The 24,608-nt window shown below is 37.6% G+C and overlaps 1 protein-coding gene across 1 annotated transcript; it reads right to left on the bottom strand.

Annotated features, from left to right (window-relative positions):
* Positions 1–3,794: 3,794 nt before the first annotated feature.
* ASIC5 (acid sensing ion channel subunit family member 5) lies at positions 3,795–21,188 on the bottom strand. Its single transcript, XM_010411838.3, has 10 exons — positions 21,149–21,188; positions 17,303–17,609; positions 15,158–15,389; positions 13,888–14,007; positions 12,818–12,967; positions 12,111–12,258; positions 10,591–10,647; positions 8,370–8,538; positions 4,610–4,701; positions 3,795–3,988 (listed from the first exon to the last, which is right to left on the bottom strand). Exons 1-10 carry the CDS (start codon positions 21,186–21,188, stop codon positions 3,795–3,797), a joined length of 1,509 nt encoding a protein of 502 aa, XP_010410140.2.
* Positions 21,189–24,608: the final 3,420 nt, after the last annotated feature.

Here is a 24,608-nt window from a genome sequence, read left to right as displayed (position 1 = left end):
CAACATGAATGAGATGTGATGCTAACCCTTGATCTGCAGCAGTATCCTCCCCATATAGAATTTATAATTTATAACCCTGCCATATAATTTATATGGTATGAACTTGGACATATTTCCTGTATCCTGAGTTCATTAAGCACACCAACTGCCAACACAAAAATGTGTTTAACTCTGGATACAGTTAGTGTGACAAGATGTACTAATGTTTATAACCTAATAAGGGATATTCACTCCAGTGTACAGAAGTATGAAGTGCTGGAAACACTTTGTACTTGAGAGACAGTATTAGTGAAACACTATGGTTTATGTTGGTCTGGGAGTTTTTAGAATTGCATGATGATGCTTGGATTTCCAAAATACTGAGCAACTGGAAGGCAAAGTTTATCTGTAAAAAACTTGTCTGTCTCATGCTGCCATGGGGTACTACTCAGGTGGGGAAGAGTTCTTTTTTGAGGTTTTGCCAGCACCAGATTCACACACAGTGCAAACACTTGTATTTGGGCTAGGGTGTAGGCACAGCTAACTACCTTCAAACTTGAGTGATTAGGGAAATACTTTTCCCCCCACACCCCCCTGCATAGTTTCAGCATAAAGAATTGGTGAGGGTAATTATTTTACCTTAACCAATGCTTTCTTACGCAACATTAGATCAGCTGGCTTGTATAAGCTCCTTAAGAAATGCTTTGATCAGCTTATTTTGATGCAGAGTGGGGATGGCTGTATACTTTTGTTTGTTTTCCTCAGAAATCAATCTAAACATTGTGCTGCAAAGATGATGTCTCAGTTCAGTCTAAGTAATGGCAGGTTTGCCAGCAGCTCCTTTGAAATATTTCCCCAGCTGATACATCATTAACAAGAGGGAAACAACCTGCCTTCAGTTATAGTAATTCTGTAATAGGTGCTGAGAAATCAACTGTGCATGAGAAGCCTTGTGAACAGCAGCCTAAGGTAAGTGGGGCATCTACTGGTGAAATGTAGTGAATTCACCTACTCCATGGAAGTCTGCTCCAAATCCTTCTTCTGTACAGGCCATTCTGTCTACATTTTCCTTTGCCAAATAAGCAAATGTCAGACCTGTTTCCTGAACTCTTTGGAAAGAATTACAATTTCTTTTTGCATAATTCCTTACTTTCTGGCACTCCTTTAGAGATGTCTGCCATGTACATTGCAATAGTAGTCTTGTGAGACAGAAGAAGAAGAGAAATGAGCCAAAGAAACTTGTAAAAACATGTGATTCATGTCTTTAGCTATCTCCAACATTCCCCCACCCCAGTCTCTTATGGCAAGTTCTCTGATAGTTTATTAAGTCTGGCTTCCTTGTACAGGGGTTCTAACACTCTGACCAGCTGCCCAGGGGTTTAAAATGAATACAATGCATAAAGGAATACAACAATACTCTATAAAATCCAGAGCTCCCAAACACAGGTCATTATCCACACAACTAAAGTGCCTCCCTCTGTTCTTCAGAAAATGTATGCAACTGCATGAGATTCTCTACAGCATTAAATAAAGTTTAATGACCTCTGCAGAATGCATTTAAAAATTTATTTTTAAAATTATTTTTACAAAATTCTATGTTGCATCTCTTTTTGCATATTAGACAAGGAGTCGGGAAGAGTCCAAGGGGGCTTTCCTGATCATGTCAACTAATTCCATTGTTAGGACTACCATTTTAGAACCAATTGCTATGGGAAAAGCTTGCCAATATGTTTACTTGGAGCATGGATGTGCACTTGTGAAAAGGAAAATGGAATAAATAAGCAGCAAAGTAATGCTAAGCTAGGAGATCTGTTTGAACAGGTAAAATACCTTGCTTCTGCTGTCCTTACAGATACGACATTGTCACCCATCCAGCAAAGCCAGACATTTCCTTAACACTTTTAAAAATTCTATTGCCATAATGGAGGAGTAGTCATACATCAAAATACAAAAGCACCCTTACTTCTGCTTTGCTGCACAGCACACTTGCTAAATTTAGCTGTGCTAGGGAATCAATTGCTTTATATAATCTTATCACAAGCCATTGCTGGGAAAAAAACATCCCAGTCTGTCACTTGACCTTGGGCAAAACAAGCCTTTGTGCTTCCTTCAGAGCTCTTTCTGCCATGTATGTTAAAAGATTCTGTAACCAAGCAGTGATTTCATCTGTCCTTGTCCAAAGTCAGTGGAGTAAGCAAAAGTTGTTTTATTCTTGTTAAACAAAGCAAAGATTTCAGTACCTTCCCTTTCTGAGGATTGGTGAGTTTTTTAGCATGTTCTGTGCTTCATTTCACTTGAACCTTTGGACAGAAACGATACCTGTTTTGTTTTGTTTCGTACTTACAATACTAATGTTCTTTTATTTAGCCCTTATTAGTAGAAGCAAACAAAACAAACCAAATCATTGTGATTGATAGCTACAAAATGCTTTGATCTCTGAAATACAAGGTGTGCTAGATTACCATGTTTAAACTTTACTCTGCTTTTCAGATAATACCTGATTTCTACTTCCAAACCTATAATTTCTTTTGGCTTAAGAATTCCACAGTTACAAACTGTTTGAGGCTGGGAGAAGTCTTTAGAGAAATATTGCAGTATGTTTGCTCTGTTCTTTCTATTCTTCCTCTGTGTTGCCTAATACACACCTTGGACAGTGGGGTTAGAATGACCTTTTTGTAGGGCTGCTGAGCCAGATGTGGCCATGTGAGGGGGAAAAGTCCCAGCAGAAGTGGAGTGACCAATAAAATAGAATTGAGAACAAAATCTTTAAGTTATGCTTAAGAGGACAAAAATCAAAGCATCTCTTTCTACGAAGCAAAAATATTTCCTGTATTTCCTGAATTGCATATCCTAGGGCTTATGTTGAAGGGAAGCTCTTGCCAATGATGGCCAAATGGTAGCATTTTCATTACTTTATATCTGACCTTAAGGACTTGGCTCTTTAGTAAATACACTTATTATTTAATCACCAGAGTCTTCTTAAAAAAACATAAGACTAAACTGCTACTGCTCTGTAGGCCCAAACATGCAGGAAATCACAGAAGCTTTTCTGAACACTTTTAAAGAAAGAAACATTCAGGAAGCCTGAATCAGCACCAAAGCCACAAAGTCCTTACACTGACTCATATTTAGTAAGACTTAGATGAAGCCTTTAGTCTTTATTATTGTCTTTCATGACATTAAACACTGAGCTTGACTCATGTTTGCCCACTTGCCATCCGCTCTGATGCCCTATGGTTCTCTAGAGTAGCTGGCAGGCTGATGAGATTTTTTTGATGTGTTTGAGACAGCTAGTACTGTAAATTTTAATGCTATTAGGCACATTCCTAATTGTTCTAGATGAAGCTACCATATTTCACTGGAATATGTTACAGTGATAACCTACTAGAAGAATTGTTAATAAGCAACTTGCTTTTTAAGAATAGCAATGCTCCATGTTTATGGTCGTCAAGAAACTTCTGTGAGATAATTTGGCATGTGTATTATTTCTCATCACTCAAAATACAGAAGATAAAAACTGGGTCATGAATGCTAAATTATATTGTATGTCAGCATCACTTGTTAAGCTATTTAAAAGATTAATTTATTAAAGTAAAATTTTAGTTAAAGATTACATTTTTTCTTTACATGAGAAGGAAAGCGAGACTGTGAAATGCACTCTTTAAATTTATTTAGTACAGTTAAATAGTTCTAGGGAATAAAAGGGAGAATAAGGAGTGCAGACAAGGGAGCAGTGTAAAATATTACTGTCTCCTTTGTATCTTAAGAGGAAAGGGAATTTGCAAAACCAATTAGTTCTGAACTTCTACAATCCACTAACATTCTTGTATTCCCCTCTTTTTTTCCTTATGTTGGTTCTGGGATGGATTGTTCCACTGAGGCATTTCAGGAGCTTTCAAAAGAAGAAAGATGCACATCCAACAGAAGTTAGTAAAAATATACTCTAGCAGTTCTATGATTGTAATCATACTGGCACCACAAAACAATCCAAGCTGGCCACCTACTTCAGCTGTAATAGAAGAAAATAAACATATGTCATCCAAAGCATCTGGTTTAGTCTAGCAAGCAAACAAAACCCTGCCAGACTCAAGTGGTAACTAAATTCAATACACATAATCCATCACTTTAAGAAAACAGAATTAATATTCTTAAGAATGTTTACTGAAGAAGAGTAATGTGTTTCTGAAAATTCTAAATAAAGCAAGTACAACACAAGATATCCTACTGTGAAAGAGATACTTAAAATATTTACTACTTCTATGTCTTTTTAACTGTTCCCTTGCTTCTCATCCCCGTGGTCTCCCTCTCCTCTCCAAATCCCCAAAACATCACTATTCTTACAGTCCTGCCTGTGATACAGCCATAAACTAGTGCCAGACTTAATTCTTACTCTCAGCTGCTGTCCGTATCCCAGGTTCTTTAATGGAATGACAGGAGACAGTATCAAAAATGACCATGAGACAGACATTATTATTACTGTTATAATATAAAAATTGTGGCTTCTTGTTCAGAAGCCCACATAGGTTTTGGTTTAGGAGGAGAGACAATTATAAAAAGAGGGTTTAAAAAAAATTATTATTTTTAGATTAATTATTAATCAATAATAAATAAATAGTAAACATTCACTTACAAAGCAACTCAGAGACAGTCAAGGCTTTCTGCTGCTGTGTTATTTTGTAGCTCAAATCATGATATTTAATCTCAATGCGCACAAGGTTTTGCCTAATGACAAATACATAGAGTTTACTTGAGACAGTTGGGAGTGCAGTTCATTTTTACCAAAATCTGTCAGCATGGTCTGAGTTCAGGGAGAGTGATGGTGTCTTTTAATGAAAAATTAGATGAGTGTTATCAAAATCGGTTACATCAGAGAAGGAAAAAACCCAAAGTCCTAGTAACAACAGCACTTTGTCAGGAGTAGATCTTCATGCTGTGTTGAAAAAGTAGCTCTAGATCTGTACTGTGGGATAGACTCATACTTTTTAAGGGTCATTGATAGAAACTTGAGTGGAAATGTCAAGCAAAGTATAGTCTCCCACTCTGGATTACATACTATTTAATTGTGGTTATTTCAATGGGCATGTTTGTGCAGAGCAGTGCTTGTCCTAAACTTGGATGTTCAGTTCTACCCTCTGCTAGTAGCCTCACTTCCCTAATTATATTCTTGCCTGCTGCCAAAGTGGAAGAGTAGGTAAATCTCAGTTGGAGCAAGACCTGTGTAATGATTGAGTGTAGAGCTCCTCTTTATTATATATTGCCTAGAGAAAGATTGTGCTTAAGTCCTAGACTGAATATAAAAATAATGGTTTTGGAAGAAAACAGACACAAAACCTGATTGCACAGCTAATGTCAATGTGTCGATGTCCAAGTAGAGTATTTGGACCAGTGCTGTTTAACATCTTTTTTAGTGACATGGACTGTGGCACTGAGTGCAACTTCAGCAAGTTTGTCAGTGACACCAGGCTGTGTGGTGTGACTGACATGCTGCAGGGAAGGGATGCCATTCACAAGGACCTGGACAGGCTTGAGAGGAGAGCCTGTGCAAACCTCGTGTAGTTCAACAAGGCCAGGTGCAAAGTACTGAATCTAGGTCAGGGCAAGCACAAGCACAAACATGGGATGGATGGAGAATAGAATGAGAGCAGCCCTAAGTGGAGGGACTTGGATGTTCATTGATGAGAAGCTCAACATGAATGAGCACTGTGCACCTGCAGCCCTCAGAGTTAGCCTGGACAGCATCGAAGGGAGAGTGACCAGGAGGTTAAGGGAGGTGATTCTGCCCCTCTACTCCACTCTTGTGAGACTCCACCTGGAGTGCTGCATCCAGCTCTGGGGCCCCCATTATAAGAAGGATGTGGAGCAAATCCAGAGGAGGCCATGAACATGGTCAGAGGGCTGGAGCACCTCACCTTTGAGGGCAGGCTGAGAGACCTGTGGCTGTTCAGCCTGGAGAAGAGAAGCCTCTGGAGTGAAATTATAGCAGTCTTCCATTACCTAATGGGGGCTTACAAAAAAGATGGAGAGGGACTTTTTACAAGGACATATAGGGACAGGACAAGGGGGAATGGCTTTAAACTGAAAGAGGGTAGGTTTAGATTAGATATTGGGAAGAAAGTCTTCACTGTGAGGGTGGTGAGGCACTGTAACAGGCTGTCCAGAGAAGTTGGGGATGCCCCATCCCTGGCAGTGTTCAAGGCCAAGTTGGAAGGGGCTTTGAGCAACCCAATCTAGAGGGTGCTATCCCTGCCCACGAGGATGGGAACTAGATGACCTTTAATGTCCCTTCCATCCAAAGCATTCTATGATTCTTCAGAAGTGTTAACAGCTACAGGTTTTTGGTTTGACTGTGACAATGAGGTCATTTACCATTTTCATGAAAATAAAGTACTTTCTATACAAAATCATCCCTTCTCTTTCCTTGGGTGATAATTCTAAAACTCAGCAGTAATTTATAAAAATAATCTTTTTTTCCTAGCTTCTCTTAGTAAGGCTCCTGCCCTTGTCATGGCAGAACTATCCAATAAATATTTAACTTTTTCCTCCTTCCATCGTCAGAAATAAATACATCTCTATGTTTTATAGTTTGGAATATGTACTCATTAATGTGTTGGCAGGATTCCTATTGGTTAAGGCCCAGTAACAGGGGAATGTCCTGTATGTTCCCTTGCTTAATTGAGTAATTACTGAGTTGCGCATGATGTTTACAGACAGTAAAATAATCAACAAAGATAAAATGTCTTCAAGGGATTAATATAGTTTGCATATAACAACAGGTTTAATTTTCATAATGTTCATTGGGAACAGACTTTTTAATAGGGCCTGTAGACGTAGGACAAGAGGTAATGGTTGAAAACTAAGAGAGGGTAGATTCAGACTAGGTACAAGGAAGGCATTTTTTACAGCAGGAGTGGTGAAACACTGGAGCAAGTTGCCCCAAGAGGTGGTGAATGACCCATGTCTGGAAATGTTCAAGGTCAGGTTGGGCCCTGAGCAACCTGATGTAGTTGAAGACATCCCTGCTCATTGCAGGGGAGTTGGACTAATTGACCATTAAAGGTCCCATCCAACCCAACTATTCTGATTTGTATAGTTCCTGTTCATGTATAAACATATGCAAGCACTGCAGACTGATGGCTTCAAAAGTGAGAAAACTGAAGTTACTGAGACAATGAAACTCATATACTTCAAGGACCAAATTTTCTACATTTGTTTATAAACATACTTTGATGTTCTATATACTATGAGTTCAGGTAGCACCTGCCTTAATACTTATTTGTACTGCTGACATCTCTGGCTATGAGAAAGAGGCAATTCAGTGTATGAAACTGTATTGAATTTTCTTTGACAACAAGATCATTTCTTTCTAGCAAAAAAAATCTAGCAATAATTCAATTTTTTGATATATAATGCTTGTGTTTGCGAGGAAGTTTGGCATCAATTCATTATATCATAACAGTAAGGCACGTATGGTCTATTAAAGCATAAGGATATATGGCATCACTGAATTTAAAAGTATGCAGATTAGGTCAGTGCAGTCTGCATACTGAGCAGCACAGCTCTATGCATAACGTAAATCCTGTCCCCTTTTCTTGGATAGAAGATGTAGTCAGTAGTGTTGAGATGTTTTCACACTAGAAGGTATCTTCTATTGGGTGGAGAACTACCTTCCTTTGCTGTGTAGTGCTTTCAATCACACACAACCATCCCCTTTCACTCTTCTGCTACCTCATGAGAATTAATATTGTACCAAAGATTTTCTAAATATCTTTTATAATATAAATGGTCTTAGGGAACTCTACTAACAGTGGAAAATATTATTAAATTTGTGGCATTGCCAGTACAGTAAAACCTAGGTCTTCAGTGCTTACCAAGCTTCCTTTGGGAATAAGCTGAAAGGAAAAAAACTTTATATAGCATCTATTTGTGTTACTCATTGCCCTTATTTGTGGAAGTGTGAAGATTTCTTCTCTCTTGAACGGATGGCTCACATGGACTGTGAATAGGTTTGATAACCCTGCTTTTTCTTTAGTCTTAATTGAAGCAGCGATCAAAAAGCTTTGTTATAGGAGATCAGTGACAGAGAAGGTAATTGAGAATATTACTTTTTAATTGCATTATCTAATATTTGTTATCCACAGTCTTAGATGCATCTAAGTGTATTATAGACATATATGTACCTATATGTCTAATACATACATACATCTATATATATATGCATTTGTATAAATCTTAACCAATTTTGTCCAAGAGATTATGTTATCTCACAGACAATGTTATTAATACTGCACGTAAGAATATTTTTTAAGGTCATCTTTTCATCATACGCTCTGCTAGCACCATTATAAGGAATTGATAATTTCTTAGTTAGACAAGGTGTTAAGCAAGATTACCTGATGTATTCTGGGCTTTTCTTCAGTTTTGTAGAAAAATATTTTATGGCTTTTTCTCCTCCCAAGTTTGAATAGGTGACAGTGGTAGGATAATCTGTTTCTTCACATGGGGCAGGGCAAGTGGAATTGTGTGTTCCTACTGTACATAATCCTTTTATCTCTATATCATCTGAAATTTCAGAAGAAATAATTTATATCATATTTCTAAAAACGCACACAGTTTAAAAACTTTTTAAAAAATACTTTATAAACTACTTTTAACTGTCTTTAATGTGTGGGTTAATTATCCCCAAAAAAGTGGATACTTAGTCAGTTTTGAAGGAGCAAAGAAGTATTTGCAATTGTCCTTTGGGAAACTGGTTCACGATAATAAGGGTTGAGATATTTTTCTCACTTTTTCCAAAGAAATATAGCACTTCTAAGTCTTTCTGCATTCATTGGGGCTTTATGTGCTTATTATTTCTCACCCACTGTTAAGCAAAAGAACAACAAAAGACTTTCCATGTTCTGTGCTATCTTAAACATCTTTCAGAGCAATTCCAATTCTAATTTGCTATCATCTGATAACTATATAAAGACCTTGGTAAACTAAGTTCACTCTACCTTAATCCCTGCCTTCCATTTGGTAATTGGGCTCAGGACAGCTAAGAAGGCTTAGGGAAAGCTTTGTCTCTTCGAATACCAAAGAGAAGCCATAAAATTCTTCAGGTCTGGGTGCTCGTGAAAGTGGGGAGCCATTCTCCTAACAAGGCTCTAACAGAAAGTAATCATTACAGAAATCTGAGAAAGCTAGAGAAAAACAATGTAGATGAAAAATTGTAAGGCATAAATGTTTCCTAAATCATAAGCCATCACTCTGAGATGAGTACTGTAATGTCCTGCTTGTGATGCTCTATTTGTCCTGTTTGTGTGGTGGCAGAGGATGTGTCTGTTCATTCTGCTTGCGGGCTTGTCACTTTTGCAAAGCACAGAGGAGGAGATATCTCAGCTTGTTAGCTGATGATTTGAAATATTCTTCAGGGGTGCTGGGGTTGTGGATTTAATTCTCGATTGACAGCCTTTAGAGTTCCTAAAATAAATGCTCTTAGTAGGTCCTGCAGATATTGGATAAGTGTGCTCTTACTTGAGATTTTGTTATCAGATGATGTACCTCTCGTACACTGTCAGAGGAGAGTCAGCCCCTAACATGGGATCCTGGGGACCATATACCTACAGACCTTCTGGGGTCCAGCTCTGAATCCTATCCATCCTTCATAGGACTTTAGGGTCATTTTTGCTTAGTGCTCTGTGGTTTCTTTGAAATTCAGTCTCTGAATATCTATTAAGTAAAATAATATACATCTTCCCTGATGACAGGCTTTCAAAGATTGTGGTTAGATAAGAATGTGAACTTAGTAGAATCCATTTCAAAATAGCCACAGGAAAAAAAATGGGAAATGTTCACAGTAGTAGATCTGGCTTGAATGTTGCACACACCTAATCAAAACAGTCCCCCACCACCAACTTCTGAGTCTACTAATCACTCAGAGAGAGTCACATTACACAATAGAAACCAAGCAATTAAAAAGAAAACTTTCTGAAGTTCATGAAAAGTTACTTCTCAGATTACCTTTTAAAGTATTTTCCAGAAAGTCTGTTGTAAGTGACACATATCCACGGTGTGCAGATTATTTATTTATGGAAAAGAATTGCATTTGGAGTGCTTTCAAAATTTGTAATTAACTTTACTTTTAAAAAGATAAAACCTTAAAGTCCAGTGAATTATATTTTTACCAGTTAACAAACCTGTTATTACTGTGCTGTTCACCCTTCTTTGCACAGAGAATACAACATTGGATCTAGAAGGATGATACCATGAAGATGTGAAAATGCTAGCCAGAGGCTTGGTAACTGAAAACAGATTAGTTGAATATTCTTCCACTTTAAACCATTTCTGATTGCTAAAATGAATTCTTCTATTAGTTTTTTTATATATACATATATATATATATATATATATATATATATATATACACACACTTATTTTTTGGAGTATTTTTTTGTGTGGTTTGTTTCTTTGTTTTTTATTGGACATATATTTCATGCTCTGTCTGGACTCTGTCTTCAGAATATTAAATGAACTGGGATGTACTCCATTTCAGATTACTTTCAGTATTTTGGTTTATTTTTGTCTACTGTTTGGAACCAGTTTAGAAAACATGAATATGAAGTTATTACTTACAGACTGCTGGATAAACACATTTGTAAAACTTCAGCAAGTCACATTCTGTTCCATTTCCTAAAAATAAATAAAAAGGTTTAGGAGCCTAAATTAACCATCTAACCCTTAGCTCTGTTTGTACTAAACTGAAATGTAATGTCATCAAAGCCTGCTCACAACTCCACGTTAATGATTACACAACTGAGAAATCAATTCAGTTGGGCACAGTGCAGTTGCAAACACCAGAAGTGGTACAGAGTGAAGAGACACAACAGACCAAGCCAGGAGGCTGCTGTTGGAGCAAGCATCTTCATTGTGTACCAGCCAGAACTGCCTTTAAGCTTGTGGCTCACTCTTTGTGTTAGCTTGCTAAAGACAGGATTTTCTGCTTTTCCTAGTGGAAATGATAAAAAAAAAAAACAAAGTAAGGTAAATTTGATATATGATTACATTCCATGTGTTTCTGCAGAAATTTTGAACTTCATGCAAGAGTTGTTTGGAGATCTAAGGGGTAAGATAGTATCCTGAGGTAGAGCAAAATTTTCAGATTTCAGATGGCCTCAGTTTCATCCCATTTTTAAATTTTTTTTCCCTCACATGGAAATGTTATGTAGCAGTTTAGAACACTTAATTCCAGAAGGCATTGCCCTCCTTCAGCTAACTGTCCTTGTATAAAACTGTCACCCCAGGCATGGAGGACCCAGACTTAATTGCCTTGGCAACCCCCTTTCCCTGGCAGTTTGCAGAAGACTGCCAACCTCCTTTCCCAGGGGGTCTGAAACAAACAGGCTAGAGCTTACACATTAATGGGTCTGCTTTATTAAGAACATTCTACCTTGCTTGAACATATTTAAAAAATACAATGAGTCAGAAAGTGCAGGCTTTCTTGCCCAGTAGTTGTGAAAAAAGAGGTGCAAAAGCCAGAGATTTGGGTTCCAGCTCTTGCTTTAGGTGACAATACTTTTGTTACATTTAATGCTGAAAAGGTGTGAGGGCTCGGTGTTACTGCTTTACATTTCTAGAGTGATTAAGAAGCTTGGATATTTGAGGGGATTATTACAGCATGCACCTGGTGCTCCACATTTGAGGCTGATTAGAAGGCTCCATAGAGCTTTTTGGCTTTTGTAGAGCCTTTGCTGCTGCCAGGATCTTTCATTGGCTCATGTCGGGGACCTCAGATTCTGTCTTCAAGCAAGCTCTTCTGCTGAATACCTGTTTGCAAAGTAAGTTGTCTGGGGTACATGTGAAAATATATGCCTTCTTAAAGGTTTAGTTCCAGCTCCTTAGGAATGTAGGTTGAAGACTGCAGACCTGTCTCGCATGCCTAAGGCATAACTGTTTCTTTCCATATTTTGGACTGTATCCTAAGAAGAGACAATGACCCAGATGCTAGGTCTAGGCTTGACCAAATATCTCGCTTGTTTTCTTGGAATTTTAATTAATCTCAGCTGGAGATATCCCTCATATAAGTGCTCTATCTGCACATGAGGTCTTCCAGGAAGATGATCAGTGTGTGGTATGATGATGCTCCTGAGAAATACCTGGAAGAATGAATGGCAAACAGCCACACCAGTCCTGTATGTACCGGGCTTTGCATTCCAACAAACATCCATTAGTACTATAAATCTTGTGGTACTGAAGCTTTATATCAGGCTTGCACTCTCCCCATGGGTATTCTTGGATAATTTTCTGTAGGGTAATAATAACAAAAGATATAATCAATTTTTGGTCTCTCTTTTAAATGTAGGTATTGCTTTTTCACATTTTAAATTGCTGAAGAAAGCCTGTTGAAGACATAAGCTGTAACATTGTGATTTAATTACAGTTTGTGCTCTTGGGATTAAAAATTCATCTCTCTCTCAGCAAAAGTAGGGCCTGATCAGAAAGCCTAGTGCAAAATGGTACTCCACTCTGCTTGGATTCCACTAGGAATCTGAGACTCCCTTAATGGTAGCAGAATATGTTGATAGGGAAATGCTGTGGTGTCCTTTTATCGTTATCTGTCAATGAGGCTGTAAAGATACAGGAAAGAAAGGCTGCCTTGATAGAGACAAATTAGGTAAACCAGTGATACCCTCCCCAAAAGAGCAGTAATTTTGTTTGTGTCTGGAGGAAATGTTATTTTTTGGAGTCTCTAAGGCATAATAAATATTATGCATTCCAAAATGTCTAATTCATTGTCAGTGCTTCAGAAGAGAATTAGAGACAGTAAAAAACACTACTTCCAGGTCATGGACAAAATCCTTACCTTCAGCTGGCGGATTGCGACCCGTGCATGCATCCCCACTGGTGTCAATAAACCTAAACCATCAAAGCGTGGAAGCTCTTGGGGTGAATGGATAATAAAAGTTACTCCAGCATCAGTATAACCAAGAGTAGGTTCATCAGTGAATTTGTCCTAATACAAAAAGAATTGTTTAAGGTAGTTTTGGCTTTGCTTATGATCTGAAGCTTTAGCTATATTTTTAATGTGGTACTATGCTATTTAGTAACATTTTTGGCAATTTACAGGAAAGTACAGCAGCAAACTGACTTGAATTTCCTTTGTTCCCCTCTGTGGGTTTCCTTCCAGTTGCTATAAACTTTTAACCTTTTTATTCCTTTTGGCATCCCCCAATTTTAAAAGCAAGAAATCATAGATGAGCATTTACTCATAACTTGGATATTTGTTCCTTTTACTTGCAACTACCCATCACATTTTAGCAAACTTTCCATTATTCTCTTCAGAACCTTTCACTACTGACTCATAATTCCAGAGAACAATAGCAAATGTCTAAGTTGTTTATCTTTAGTTTTCTTTCCTGTTCTCACAAGGTGATATTCCCTGTTTTCTGCTTTTTGTTGGTCGAAGACAATGTGAGAAATAATTTACAGTTCAAAGACCAGGTCTTGGCTGGCATTGAGCTGCTGCAGCTGCTGTAACTAAAATTTAGTGCTACTTAGAAAGTGGCACCAGGTGACCTTTGCTACTGGGCCTTTTATTAAATGAACTGCTTGTATAAAATTAAATCACTCTTCTGATGACGTGTTTCAGTTGTAGGTGGACAGTGCATGTATATGCTCACTCACAACCTTCCCCCCACCCCTTAGCTGGGGACAGAGTCAATAATAATTCTGGTTTTTTAAATCTCTATTTGGGTCCTTCCTTTAAAATACTCTCTCACTTGGAAATAGTCTTGATTTAGAATTTTGTGCATGAAATTCTGAAGGTCTGGGTAAACCCAATCAAACAAAAATCCCAAACCAAAGAAAAAAACTCCTCCACTAATTTATAAGTTACTACATGATTTGTTGTTATAATCCTGAGGATAGCTGTACCTGCTGGACATCAAAAAGCAAATGTAAGCCTCTTCCAGACAAACTCACTCTTTTTGCGGAGAGATCATTGTGATTAAAAGTAAAGCAGTTTCCATATTCGGTGAAAACATGTTCAAAATCCTTCAATAAAGGAAAACAGGGAAGAGTGAAATGAAACAAAGAGCATTGAAGTTTCCTTAATAATTACAATGCAAGAGAGGAACTACTAGGGTTGTTGGATTATTTTGGTTGTTTTATTTTCCCCCCCACAAAGTGCTCAATATTACAATCAGAAAAGTGGTAATTAATGGAAATATTCAAAAGTATTTCAGTCCTTTCTATAGAAAGTAAAGTTTAAAGGAGAAATTTTGCATTTTTTATTAATACTTATGAGCTGCTCAGAATAATTTAATGAGGTCCTGTGTTATTTCTATACCTGTTACATTATGTAGAAATTATATATTCAAAAATAACTTTTTAATTTTTTCCATTAGCTGCTTAGTGAAGACTGTTTCAAAACTAATTGTCATGTTACATATGAAAATACAATATTTGCATTTTTTCCTGAAAACGCCTCATAATTTAATATGACTGCATCTCATTGCTTTAGGTTTAGTTATTAGCACTAGTGTCTTCCAGTTAAGAGAAGTCTCTGATGCCTAATTTCAGACTCTAATGTCTGATTTTAGAAACTACAGCATATCTAAAGGTTAGATTAAACTGAAAGAATATAGAACTAACTTTTTGGCTCACATTTTCTGTTTAAGTTGGAAATTCCTTAACGGAAGAATCAACATAAGAATGGGATGATCATATTTTTTGGCTGTTGTCCAAAATTCCCAAAGATGGGGTATTTTCATTGCGATATTTAAAATTCCTGTGGACTCTGCATATAGTTACCCTGGCTATCTGTATTCTTGACCTCAAGAACAAAGCTATGAAAAAACTTTGTTCAAACTGTCCTTCATTACAGGCTGGGAAAGGTTGTTAGATACAGCCTGGAGGTATGACAGCTTTCAAAGGCTGCTGTCTGTGCAGAAGTGGCATTAGGCAGAGAGCAATTTAAACTGAAATCCCATCTTAGAGCTCAGAGAGTCCAGCAGGCTGCCTGTGCAGTCAGTGGGAGAATCGAGGCCCTCGGGGTAATTTAGAGTAGGACTTTTGTTCTCTATTGTCTGACTATAAGGGAACAAAGGGGGAGTAGCTGGAAGAACTAGATGTCTTATGTTGAGTGTAAGAATATATCCCCTTCCTCTCCATGCTACTGTTTTAATGAAATAAACATATTTACCTGTGGGTAACATGGCTTTCCAAAAAAATCACATTCTAGCAATGTGCTGCTGTTCAGATAAAACCCATTTTTCCTTGTAAACTCTTTGATGCTGAAGTTCTGGTTCCCAAGAAGGAAATCATTTAACTCCTGGGAATATTTATCTTCCATAGCAAATTTTTTGAGTATTGCAGATACAATGTTCCAAACTAAAAAAATTACTTTCAGGTTGCTCACTGCATGAGCTTGAAACCTGTCAGTGAGAAGGAGAAAGAATTGCTTGGAATTCTGCAGTTATAGGACTGATCTCAAGGCTGCTCTTGACAAAACTGTGACACAATTTTTTGTCTGCTCGCAAACTATAAGTGATTCTTGCCCAGCAGGTTGCAGTTTGATTCCTAGAACATGGATAAACAATATAGTGTCTATCTCTAGGAATGTATCTTCCATACCTGGAAACAAAATGGACATCTTCCAATGGTTATTCTGGCCAGTCATTCAGGAAACATTTATGTTGTATGTGGTATTCAAAATTAAAAACCAAATCCCCTGCATAGATTAACAATTCACATAAGCCAACAAGCAGATTTGTAGAACTCATGACAAGCTGAACAATTGCATTTATAAATGGGAAACTAGCTGAGAGGAGCTATCTCTTTCAAAAAAAGCTGTCTTAATTAATTTGGAAAATTGAGCTCTTAAGTGCATCTGCAATAATCTATGTACCTGCTTTACTAAGGCACTACACCCCAGTGTAGAGACAGTCTACCTTCCCATGAGCTGGTGGCACAGTGGCTTAAATCAAGCATGAGCCTTACTCTTTGAATCCACTAGAAAAGTCTCAAAAACATGATGAGACTTTGGTGGTGCTTTCCTTGTGCACAGCATTGAAGTTCTTTATTGAAGTAAAGTAAGGCTTTACAGAAATTATAATTTTGAAAAGAGAATAAGCACAAATGAAACTATGCCATGTTCTTTAGCATTGACATTTTATCTTATTTTAAAAAATGTATTAATATAATGTATTTGTGTAGTAGCTCTAATGCCCCAGTTTAAGGAAGATTAATAGGATCAGCTCTTCACAACTGAATTTGAGTCAAAAAATAAAGACAGAGGGAGTTCTGTGCCTCTTTGTCATGCTAACAAAAAACTCCTACTTACTAAAAACTGGAGGGGAGGATAAGCACAGCATGAATGGCAGATGGATATAGCAGGAAATTTTTACAAAGGTGGAAAAAAGCCATGCTCAGTAGCTGACTCCTTACAATGTGCTGCTGCTATGGTTACAAGAAGCAAGGCACATTTGTAACAGCCAGCCCACTGCAACCAGAGGTACTTCCATCTGCAGTGTATATTGTGAGGTATAACACAGGGTGGCTTTATGCAGGTAATGGGAAGGTGGCATAGGGAGGCAGAATGACTTGGACTTCTGGCTAATTCTGCCAGCAAAAGGTAGAAACTAAGAAAACTTACTATTTTTTGAGGAAAAAAAAAGGTGGATAAAATTTCTGTGCTTCTAAAACTGTTCCTGAATTACGTATTTGCTCTAAAAATCAGGCTGTGGTTTTACTACGTTATTTTTGAAGTGGCTGCACTGAATTGGCAGTTGGCCACTGTCTTCAAATGTAGAAATCTGGAGTGAAGTTCTTGCTTAGACACATGACTTCCAAACAACCCAAATGCTTTCCTCCTGCAGAAACCACAGACATCAGCTGGAGCTGTAAAGGTTGAGCACCTCTGAAAAAAGAGTATCTGTTTTACCTAAGATTTTTATCTTTGCATGAGGTGTCTATTTAAAATCATCAGCTAATCTTGTCTTTTATTTTTAACTTGGGTGTGGCTGATGACTGTCCCTTAGTTACACTGTAAAAGCAACACTTCTACATAGAACACTACCACCAGAGGAGTTTTTCTATATCAACTTCTGCTGTGAAACTTAAAAATCCTGTCATCTGAATGAAGGGGAAGATTATAAAAGCAACCTCCCTTTCTTTATTCTCATATTCTCATCTTCATTTAAGTATCATGTGGTGGTGTGGAAGACATGCCCCTCATAGCCATGTTTCCCTTGGTTTATGTGATTTGTCCAAACAAGCTGTGGAACCCGACTGCTTTCAGATAAAGATGTGTTGTGGCTCAAGAGCAAACAACAGACCTCATTTTTACCTGTTCAAGTTGCAAAAGGTCACAGAGGGGAACTTGATGTTTTCCACGTACTGAACCACCACTGTACTTGTGGTTGGCCAGCTGAAGTAGTAGATGAAGCGACTGCAGATCTGCCAAATGACAGTGGCAAGGCAGCCTGCAACTATCAGCAGCCACAGCACTCTGCGAGCCTTGCTCTGCGTGTGGACAACGTTATGCACGCCATGAAATGAAGTGGATGAGACAAACTCCTCATGATACCTCCTTCTGTCTTCCAAATGTGGCAGCAGTTTCTTTATTAAACACAACCGTATCTTTTCCAATATTCCTGAATATGGAACAAAGGGAAAACATTTTTAAAAAACACCATTTAACCGTCACTTAAGAAAGGAATCCACATAATTCTGATGCTGAAAAGCAGATGTAAAATTTCCCTTTAATTGTAAATTCTCTCTTTAAGTGGAGAACTTGTTTCTGAGGATGGAAGAGTTGTGTGCTAAGAGATGAGCTCAGTGCTGCCCTGAGTACAAACTATATCTTGCAGTATTTCAAGCCCACAAATGTTTAAGCACTTTAATTTAAAAGAGTAGTTCCACTTCTGGGGGAAAAACTGGATTTTGACATACCTCAGGGATCTAAAACCATATGTTGCTGTGAACCTAATGTGAAAAATTAAACATCTTATTTTTGCAGTAACAACCCAATAAAGGACTGGTCCTTCAAACATGCTCCGACAAACAAGGTTAAAAATGAATTATGTGAATGCTATAAAAGGGAATTTCACTCTTTCACTATTAAAAATTTCAGAATAAGACTTGGAAGGTTACAGGTTCCAAAGAATATCTAATCTCATTTTCTTAGTTTCATACTTGTCTGATTCCATACCTTTGAAATGGGATGGGTTTAGTTTTCATTTGCCTCATGTTTTCTATAAACGGATATTAAAATAAACCAAGCCAAACAGTTTTTAAATCTAAGTTTAAGGGCTATAACAGTAATGAATGTTATCAGTACCTGGAACTTTCTTATGCTTTATGCTGAATAATCTTTTGGACATGGATTTAAAAACATTTTCTCTCCCAAAATACCCAAATGAGGGAAACTTCATGAGACCTTTTTTGTACCTTGTCATAATTGGGTCACTCTCTTTGCAAAGTGCTTCTTTTACGGATCGCTATCCGCTACTTTATTTTGACATTAAGTAAATCCATAAGAACAGTAAATCAAAGAAAGTATGTGAGACAGTTATTAATATCTGAAAATATATTATTTAAATCAGTGTTTAACATCAATTAAATGCTTCCCTTCTTTTTTTAACCAAAAATTAGGTTTGATAGTGTAGTAGGAAGACAATATAGCCTTTTAAAGACTGACTTACTTGAGGCTATTACAGTCAGGCAAAGGAACAAAGGGATATAAGAGTCATCTGCCAAAGCCACATTGGGACCAAATCAGTACTCAGGGGTGTTTCTTTGGTCCACAGTCTCTGGACCATGATAATGAAATCCCAGATGGTGCCGGGTTTCAAAATGTTTCTGAAGGGAAAGAATTTACTTTATGTTGTTCTTTTAAGGTCTGTGTAAGAACTTTGATCAATATTACATAATTTACTATGAATCTGTTTTATCATCAGTTTTCTGCTACAAAACTGTTCAAAAGTTTCTCTCCTAGCTCTAGTGACTATTGGAGCCCACTGCAAATCTGTTCAGCAGTGTGTGGTTTTGTACATCATGCTGGAATGGAGTGGATTTCTGATTTTCTCTCTCACCAGCACATGGGCAGTGGGGCGAATTCTTTGCATGTTCCCCAAAAAGGAGCAGAGAGAACTACATTTCTAACATGTCTGCATCTGCTGCCTATAGACTCCAACAAGAGACCACAGGCAGGTCAGATCCTTTTCTCCAAGCATAGTGCCATGTGTGTTTATTTCTCCTGTATGCACTGTGCTAGGTACAAGAATGATAGCATGTCCCTACATAAAACTCCAGTGCCATCATAAAACACTGTTTACCTTAATCAGCAGAAGTGCAACTTTGAATCTATGCAAACATGTAACTAAACCTATTTCAGCTCTTGTGCATAGCTAGTACAGTAAATAGTAGGAAGTAGAAATGATGTTTCACCTGATTGCAAAAGTTTTGCTTTAATGCTTAAGATTATCTAACAATAGCATGTTGCTGCTTTAGTTATTCTGGTTTCTCACCAGAGGAATTAGCACCACTTTGTCAGCATCTTAAGGAATCCTCACCCTACTTCCCGATTTATTTAGAAAATGCTATTATTAAAAAAAAAAAAAATTAAGAAAAACTATTGTTAGTTATGCCAAGTAGGGGTGAAATGGTAAACTTCTGGTGTGAAATTGCTCACATGGGGTACATTGGAAAATAGTATCAAATATGTAAATTGGGAATAGCCATTGATTTGTGATTTGCTCTGTTTATGAGGAATAGATACATTCCAGTGATGTATTATTAGTAATAGAATGGTTATTCCAGGTCTTAGTTAGCAAATAGTAAAATAATACACCACAATAATGGATGGGCATGAGATCATAAATGATTAATCCTTCCTTCCCTTTAAGGATGGGTTGTCACATCCTATGCTGTGCAACACTTAGGCTGTGTGTACCTGGCCTAAGGTTGTGTAACCAACATAGCCGAACTAGCTGTAAGAGAGTTAGAGTATCCAAGTTGCTGCTAGATAGACAGTAAGGCCTTGTAAGGACTTAGACACATAAGACAATAAGTGCTTTAGAGCACAATGTTCTTTTAGTAGCAATACAAAGTACATTTAATGTAGCTACTTGAAAAAAAAAACAGTCAAACATATCAATAAATCAAATTTTTATAGCAGATTTGGAGAGTAGAGAATGGATAAGTAAAAAAGTAAGGACTTAGAGGAATCCAGCTTCAGGAGCAAATGACATATTAGGAACCAAATATAGGACCTGCATGTAAGAACTAGTACTGTAGCTTGTATGTTCAGGATGGGCTGCAGGTGCTTTGCCTCAGGAAACATTGATTAATGGAAAAGCCCTGAGAGCCATCAAGGTTAGACAGATAAACCTAATTTCCCAGTAAATGTTGTTAAAGAAGAAATTACTTCCCTGCATGTATAACCAGGGATACATGGGCATACTGTTATGGGCTTACAGAAATTAAAATAGAAATTCACGTAGTAATAGGGACATTCAGAAATTATCTCTTCATAAATTCACAGTGTCTTTAATGTTAATGTTATAAATTGGATTTAAAGGGTTTTTTCACTTCAGCCATCAGGCAACTGCTAACCATCTATAACTGCTTGCACAGTAACTGATAGATAATAAGAATAGGCTCCTTGATCTAGTGGAGAAAAAGATATAACAGGACTGAGTGGGAAGAACTGGAAGCTAAGCCGTAGGGGAAATAAGGTACAACACTTTTGGTTTTGTAGTCCTGATGTTTAATTGTGATTGGATTTTCACTAATACACTTTAAAAAAAGGCTTTTTAAAAGATCACTTGTCTTCATCCAGAGCTTTTACCTGAAAGAAGTTATTTTGGGAAGGTTGTATGGCCTCTCTGCTAGGGTTAGTTAGTCTAGATAGATTTCTGATTTCCTCTTTGCCTTAATCTAAAGATCATTCAAGTGTGGTATTATTCAGAGAAGGAATTGCCTAGTTAAAACTGTATTAGCTTTATTCTAAATACACAGAGGACCAATAGCTAAAGACTTTTTTATTTTCTTAAGTAAGCATACAAATTATTTTCTACAAGCTTTTTTGAGCTCTCCCTTCTTCTTTGTATCTTGAAAAGGTACACTACTGCTACTTTTGGACAGGATGACAACAAAGCTCTAAAGTACTCTAATATACCTAGTCACGTACCTTTGGCATCTGATTGAATGAATCTCCCAAGCTGCTCCATGAGGCCGTGCTTATTTCAGTAAGGAAGGGATGGATAGAAAGCTGCCTTACCACTGTGGTCACTGCTGGGTAATGGCTTTTATAGAACACTAAATGGGAGGTGATACTCGATGACACATGGGACCGGGTAATTTACCTGCCAGGGTTGCTATGTTTTGCCTTTCATTAACATGGTCCTCAATGTAAAAGAGAAGATTATTTTTATTACAGGATCAGACATATGCATTTATATAAATTTCAATTACATATTATGCTAATAGTAGTACAAGTGCACTTGTGCATTGCATCACCTTGCAAATTTCTTTCGTATTTTTTCCTTTTGTTTTAGAAAGGCCAATTATCTTCACAGAAATTCTGTGCTGTTCAGAACTGAATAGCTTCTCTTGAAATAGATAAGGAGCTCCTTCTTGGTCTGGAGGGTAATAAATGTCTCTCACTAGGTTCCCATCAGGAACAAGATGCAGTCCAGTCACACTTTGAATAGCTGTCTTCATGACCAGCTCCAGATTTCATATTCTTGTGGACTTCAGCAAAAATGAGCTGATACTCATAAGAACCCACCCTGTAAGCAAGGATGAATATACATGCAGGCTTAATCATTCCAGCAAGGCCTTACGCAAAAGGACAGAGACTGCTTTTGTGTTAATGTGCGATATTATCTTGCTTGAAATTTATTTCAAGTAAAGAACTGAACATCTAATAAAAGTGAATAAAAAGACTAGAAAATTCAAATGTGGGATGTACTTGATTAACGCTTTAGGAAAATATAAGGAAAAAGCCCCCCTCGCATTCTCTTTCTGAGCCGTGTTTTTGTTTCTCTCTGTTAGTAATTGTCCAGGTGATCACTTACAGTGTTCTTGGGTTATCAGGTGTATTAGCTTGGCTCCTTGGTGTCTCACTGCCTGGTTGTTTGCCATTTTCTGGTTGTCCTTTTAATGCTACACGCAACAAGGTAAAGCACTGAACTCCATTTAGTTGTTCCTGGCTGACAAGATTCTGTACTCTACTTCTTGGAATTCCCAGCTCCATTTGTCAGTGTTGCCTCACTGGTGGGGCTCTCTGCCAGGGCAAGCTTTGCACAGCACTTGTGTTGACTCAAGCAGTTTTTCAAGATCTGTTTGTAACTTGACCCCAACTGATGCTCTGCCGAGCAGTTGCTGAGCGCTGCAGATCCATTGAGTCCTATTGATGCTAACCACTGTAATTCACAGAACCCAGACACCACCTCTTGACCAAGTTGCTTGAGCTCATAAAACGAATTATGTCAATCTTTTATACTGTTATGTGCATAGAATTAGGAAGTACAAACTGTAAGTTACTTGCTCTCTATACAGCAAATGATTCAACTTTTTTTTTTTTGTGTTGCTGCCTTAAAAAGAGTTGTTACGCTTATGTAATACTTTAGATGAACAAGGCTGTTGTTGTCCCACTGTGCTTTACATAAGAAACTGATTTTCAAAAATTTCTTTCTTTTATGGTTGCTTTATATTAATTCTTAAGCAAACACTAAGGGGCGAGGACCACCCATCTTATGTTTGTTCATTCTTCCCAAATGGCTTGGACAAACAGTTTCCAGGTTGTAAATTGGTCACAGGCAGCTTGCTCTGTCCACTCACTCCTAGCATTTGTATCTGGTTATTTAAACCATTCCCTAATACTTAATGCCGTAAAGATTAGGAAAACCAACTGCTGACAGAGGTGGTCACCACTTTTTGCATTCATACATAATGCAAATTTTGTACTCAAATTGTTATTTGAAGTCAGTCTTAAGTGCTGTTCAGTTCTTATGTTGTGGTGCTAAATTAAAAAATAGTGCTGCAGCCAGTGTAACTACATAGCTATTTCCTGAGGCAAATAGATAGAAATGTTTCTGATAAAGTTAATTCTTTATAGCCTAGTTGCAGCAAAATGTCTTCTGAGAATTCTTATGTGTTGCTGAGATAAAATACATGCATACACAAGTATGTATTTGGTGTATATTTAGCTTCATTAGGCAATTTTGTATTTTTTAAAATCTGTTAAAATGTTTCTTTCCAATGCTTGTTACATTGCATGACACTCTGTAAGTGCTTTCTTGACATTAATGCTACTGATGTTTGGCTTTGCTTTCTTTTTTTAATAGAAACATCTCAAATATTATCTACTTTTAAGACAGAAGTAATGCATTTGCTAATATAGCAGACTACAAATACTTTTACTCAATTCATACAAAAATAGTAGCAAAAAGGGAAAAGAGAGGAAAAAACAATGGAGTGATCACCATCTGGATTGTTATAATGTGTTGTCATTGCCATTTCATGGAAGGCTGGTAACTAATGGTATATGCAAGCATCTGTCTTGCTCCTTCCTTCAAGCATGTACTGCCACTGGATTCAGCAATGGGGGACAGCAGGGTAGAAGGGGCTGCAGCAGAAGGTGCTCAAGGAGAGTTTGAGGACTGATTGAGTCTCTCTCTACCTTGAGGAGGAATTGGCTATAACTGGAGAAATTATGAGCTCTCATTGTTTTCTCGTGCTTACAGATAGTAATATTTCCTTACTTATTGTTTTCTTATGTCTGAGTTACCTTGCCATAATTTAAACCAGTTACTCCTTTTCCCATGCTCTGGTATATTGGAAGTTGCTTATTGCTCTTCCTTTTGAAAGGAAGATATTTCTCACTTTTCCCCCAAAATCTTCTCTTAGTTATACAGTGAAATTCTTTCCATCTTTCTTAAGGGCCATATTTTCTACATCGAACATTCATTGTTCTTGCCATCCTCTTCTGAGCCCTTTCCACATTGTCTTCATCTGTCTTGAAGAGTGGTGCCCAGGACATAATATAATGGATGAATTATTTCTGATGCTGGATGGAAAGGACGGATTCCATGCCATGTATAAAGTTTCTGTTTAAAAATTCCAGTATAAGATTTGCTCTAAAGAATTTCTTATTTGCTAGTTTGGTTATCACAGCTGAAGTTCAAAAGTACTGCTCTTTGCATCACAGAAGCTGCATATTATTGATCTCAGTGCATCAAGGTAATTTTGAATTCTAGCTCCCATCTGCCAGCATGCTATTAGACCTTCCAGGCTGTTCTGATTTGTCAGTTTAAGAAGTGTACAACCTATTCCATCACCCCAGCCATTAAAGATAATACTGAATAGGACAAGATTAGCAGATTTTTATCAACATTTGTCCTAAACCAGCCTTTTGCACTTGCCAGACAGCTGTACCATGGAGTAAACAGCAGCATGAACTGAGCCACGTGGAGGCATAGGAGTATCTTATGGTTCCAGGTTTGTGCTTCACTGGATCTGACAGGTAACCAGGACTGGAATGTTCAGGAGGGGAAGAACAACAGCCTTCCTGTACTAAAGAATTGCACCCTGCAATGTTTGGCTGCAAGGCATTAATAGAGGGTAGGTTTGCCTTGGGACAATGC

This window comes from Corvus cornix, chromosome 4 (assembly GCF_000738735.6).
Source record: "Corvus cornix cornix isolate S_Up_H32 chromosome 4, ASM73873v5, whole genome shotgun sequence".
NCBI lineage: Eukaryota > Metazoa > Chordata > Aves > Passeriformes > Corvidae > Corvus > Corvus cornix.
The sequence above is the reverse complement of the archived record's forward strand: the minus strand, read 5'-3'. Positions and strand labels throughout refer to the sequence as shown.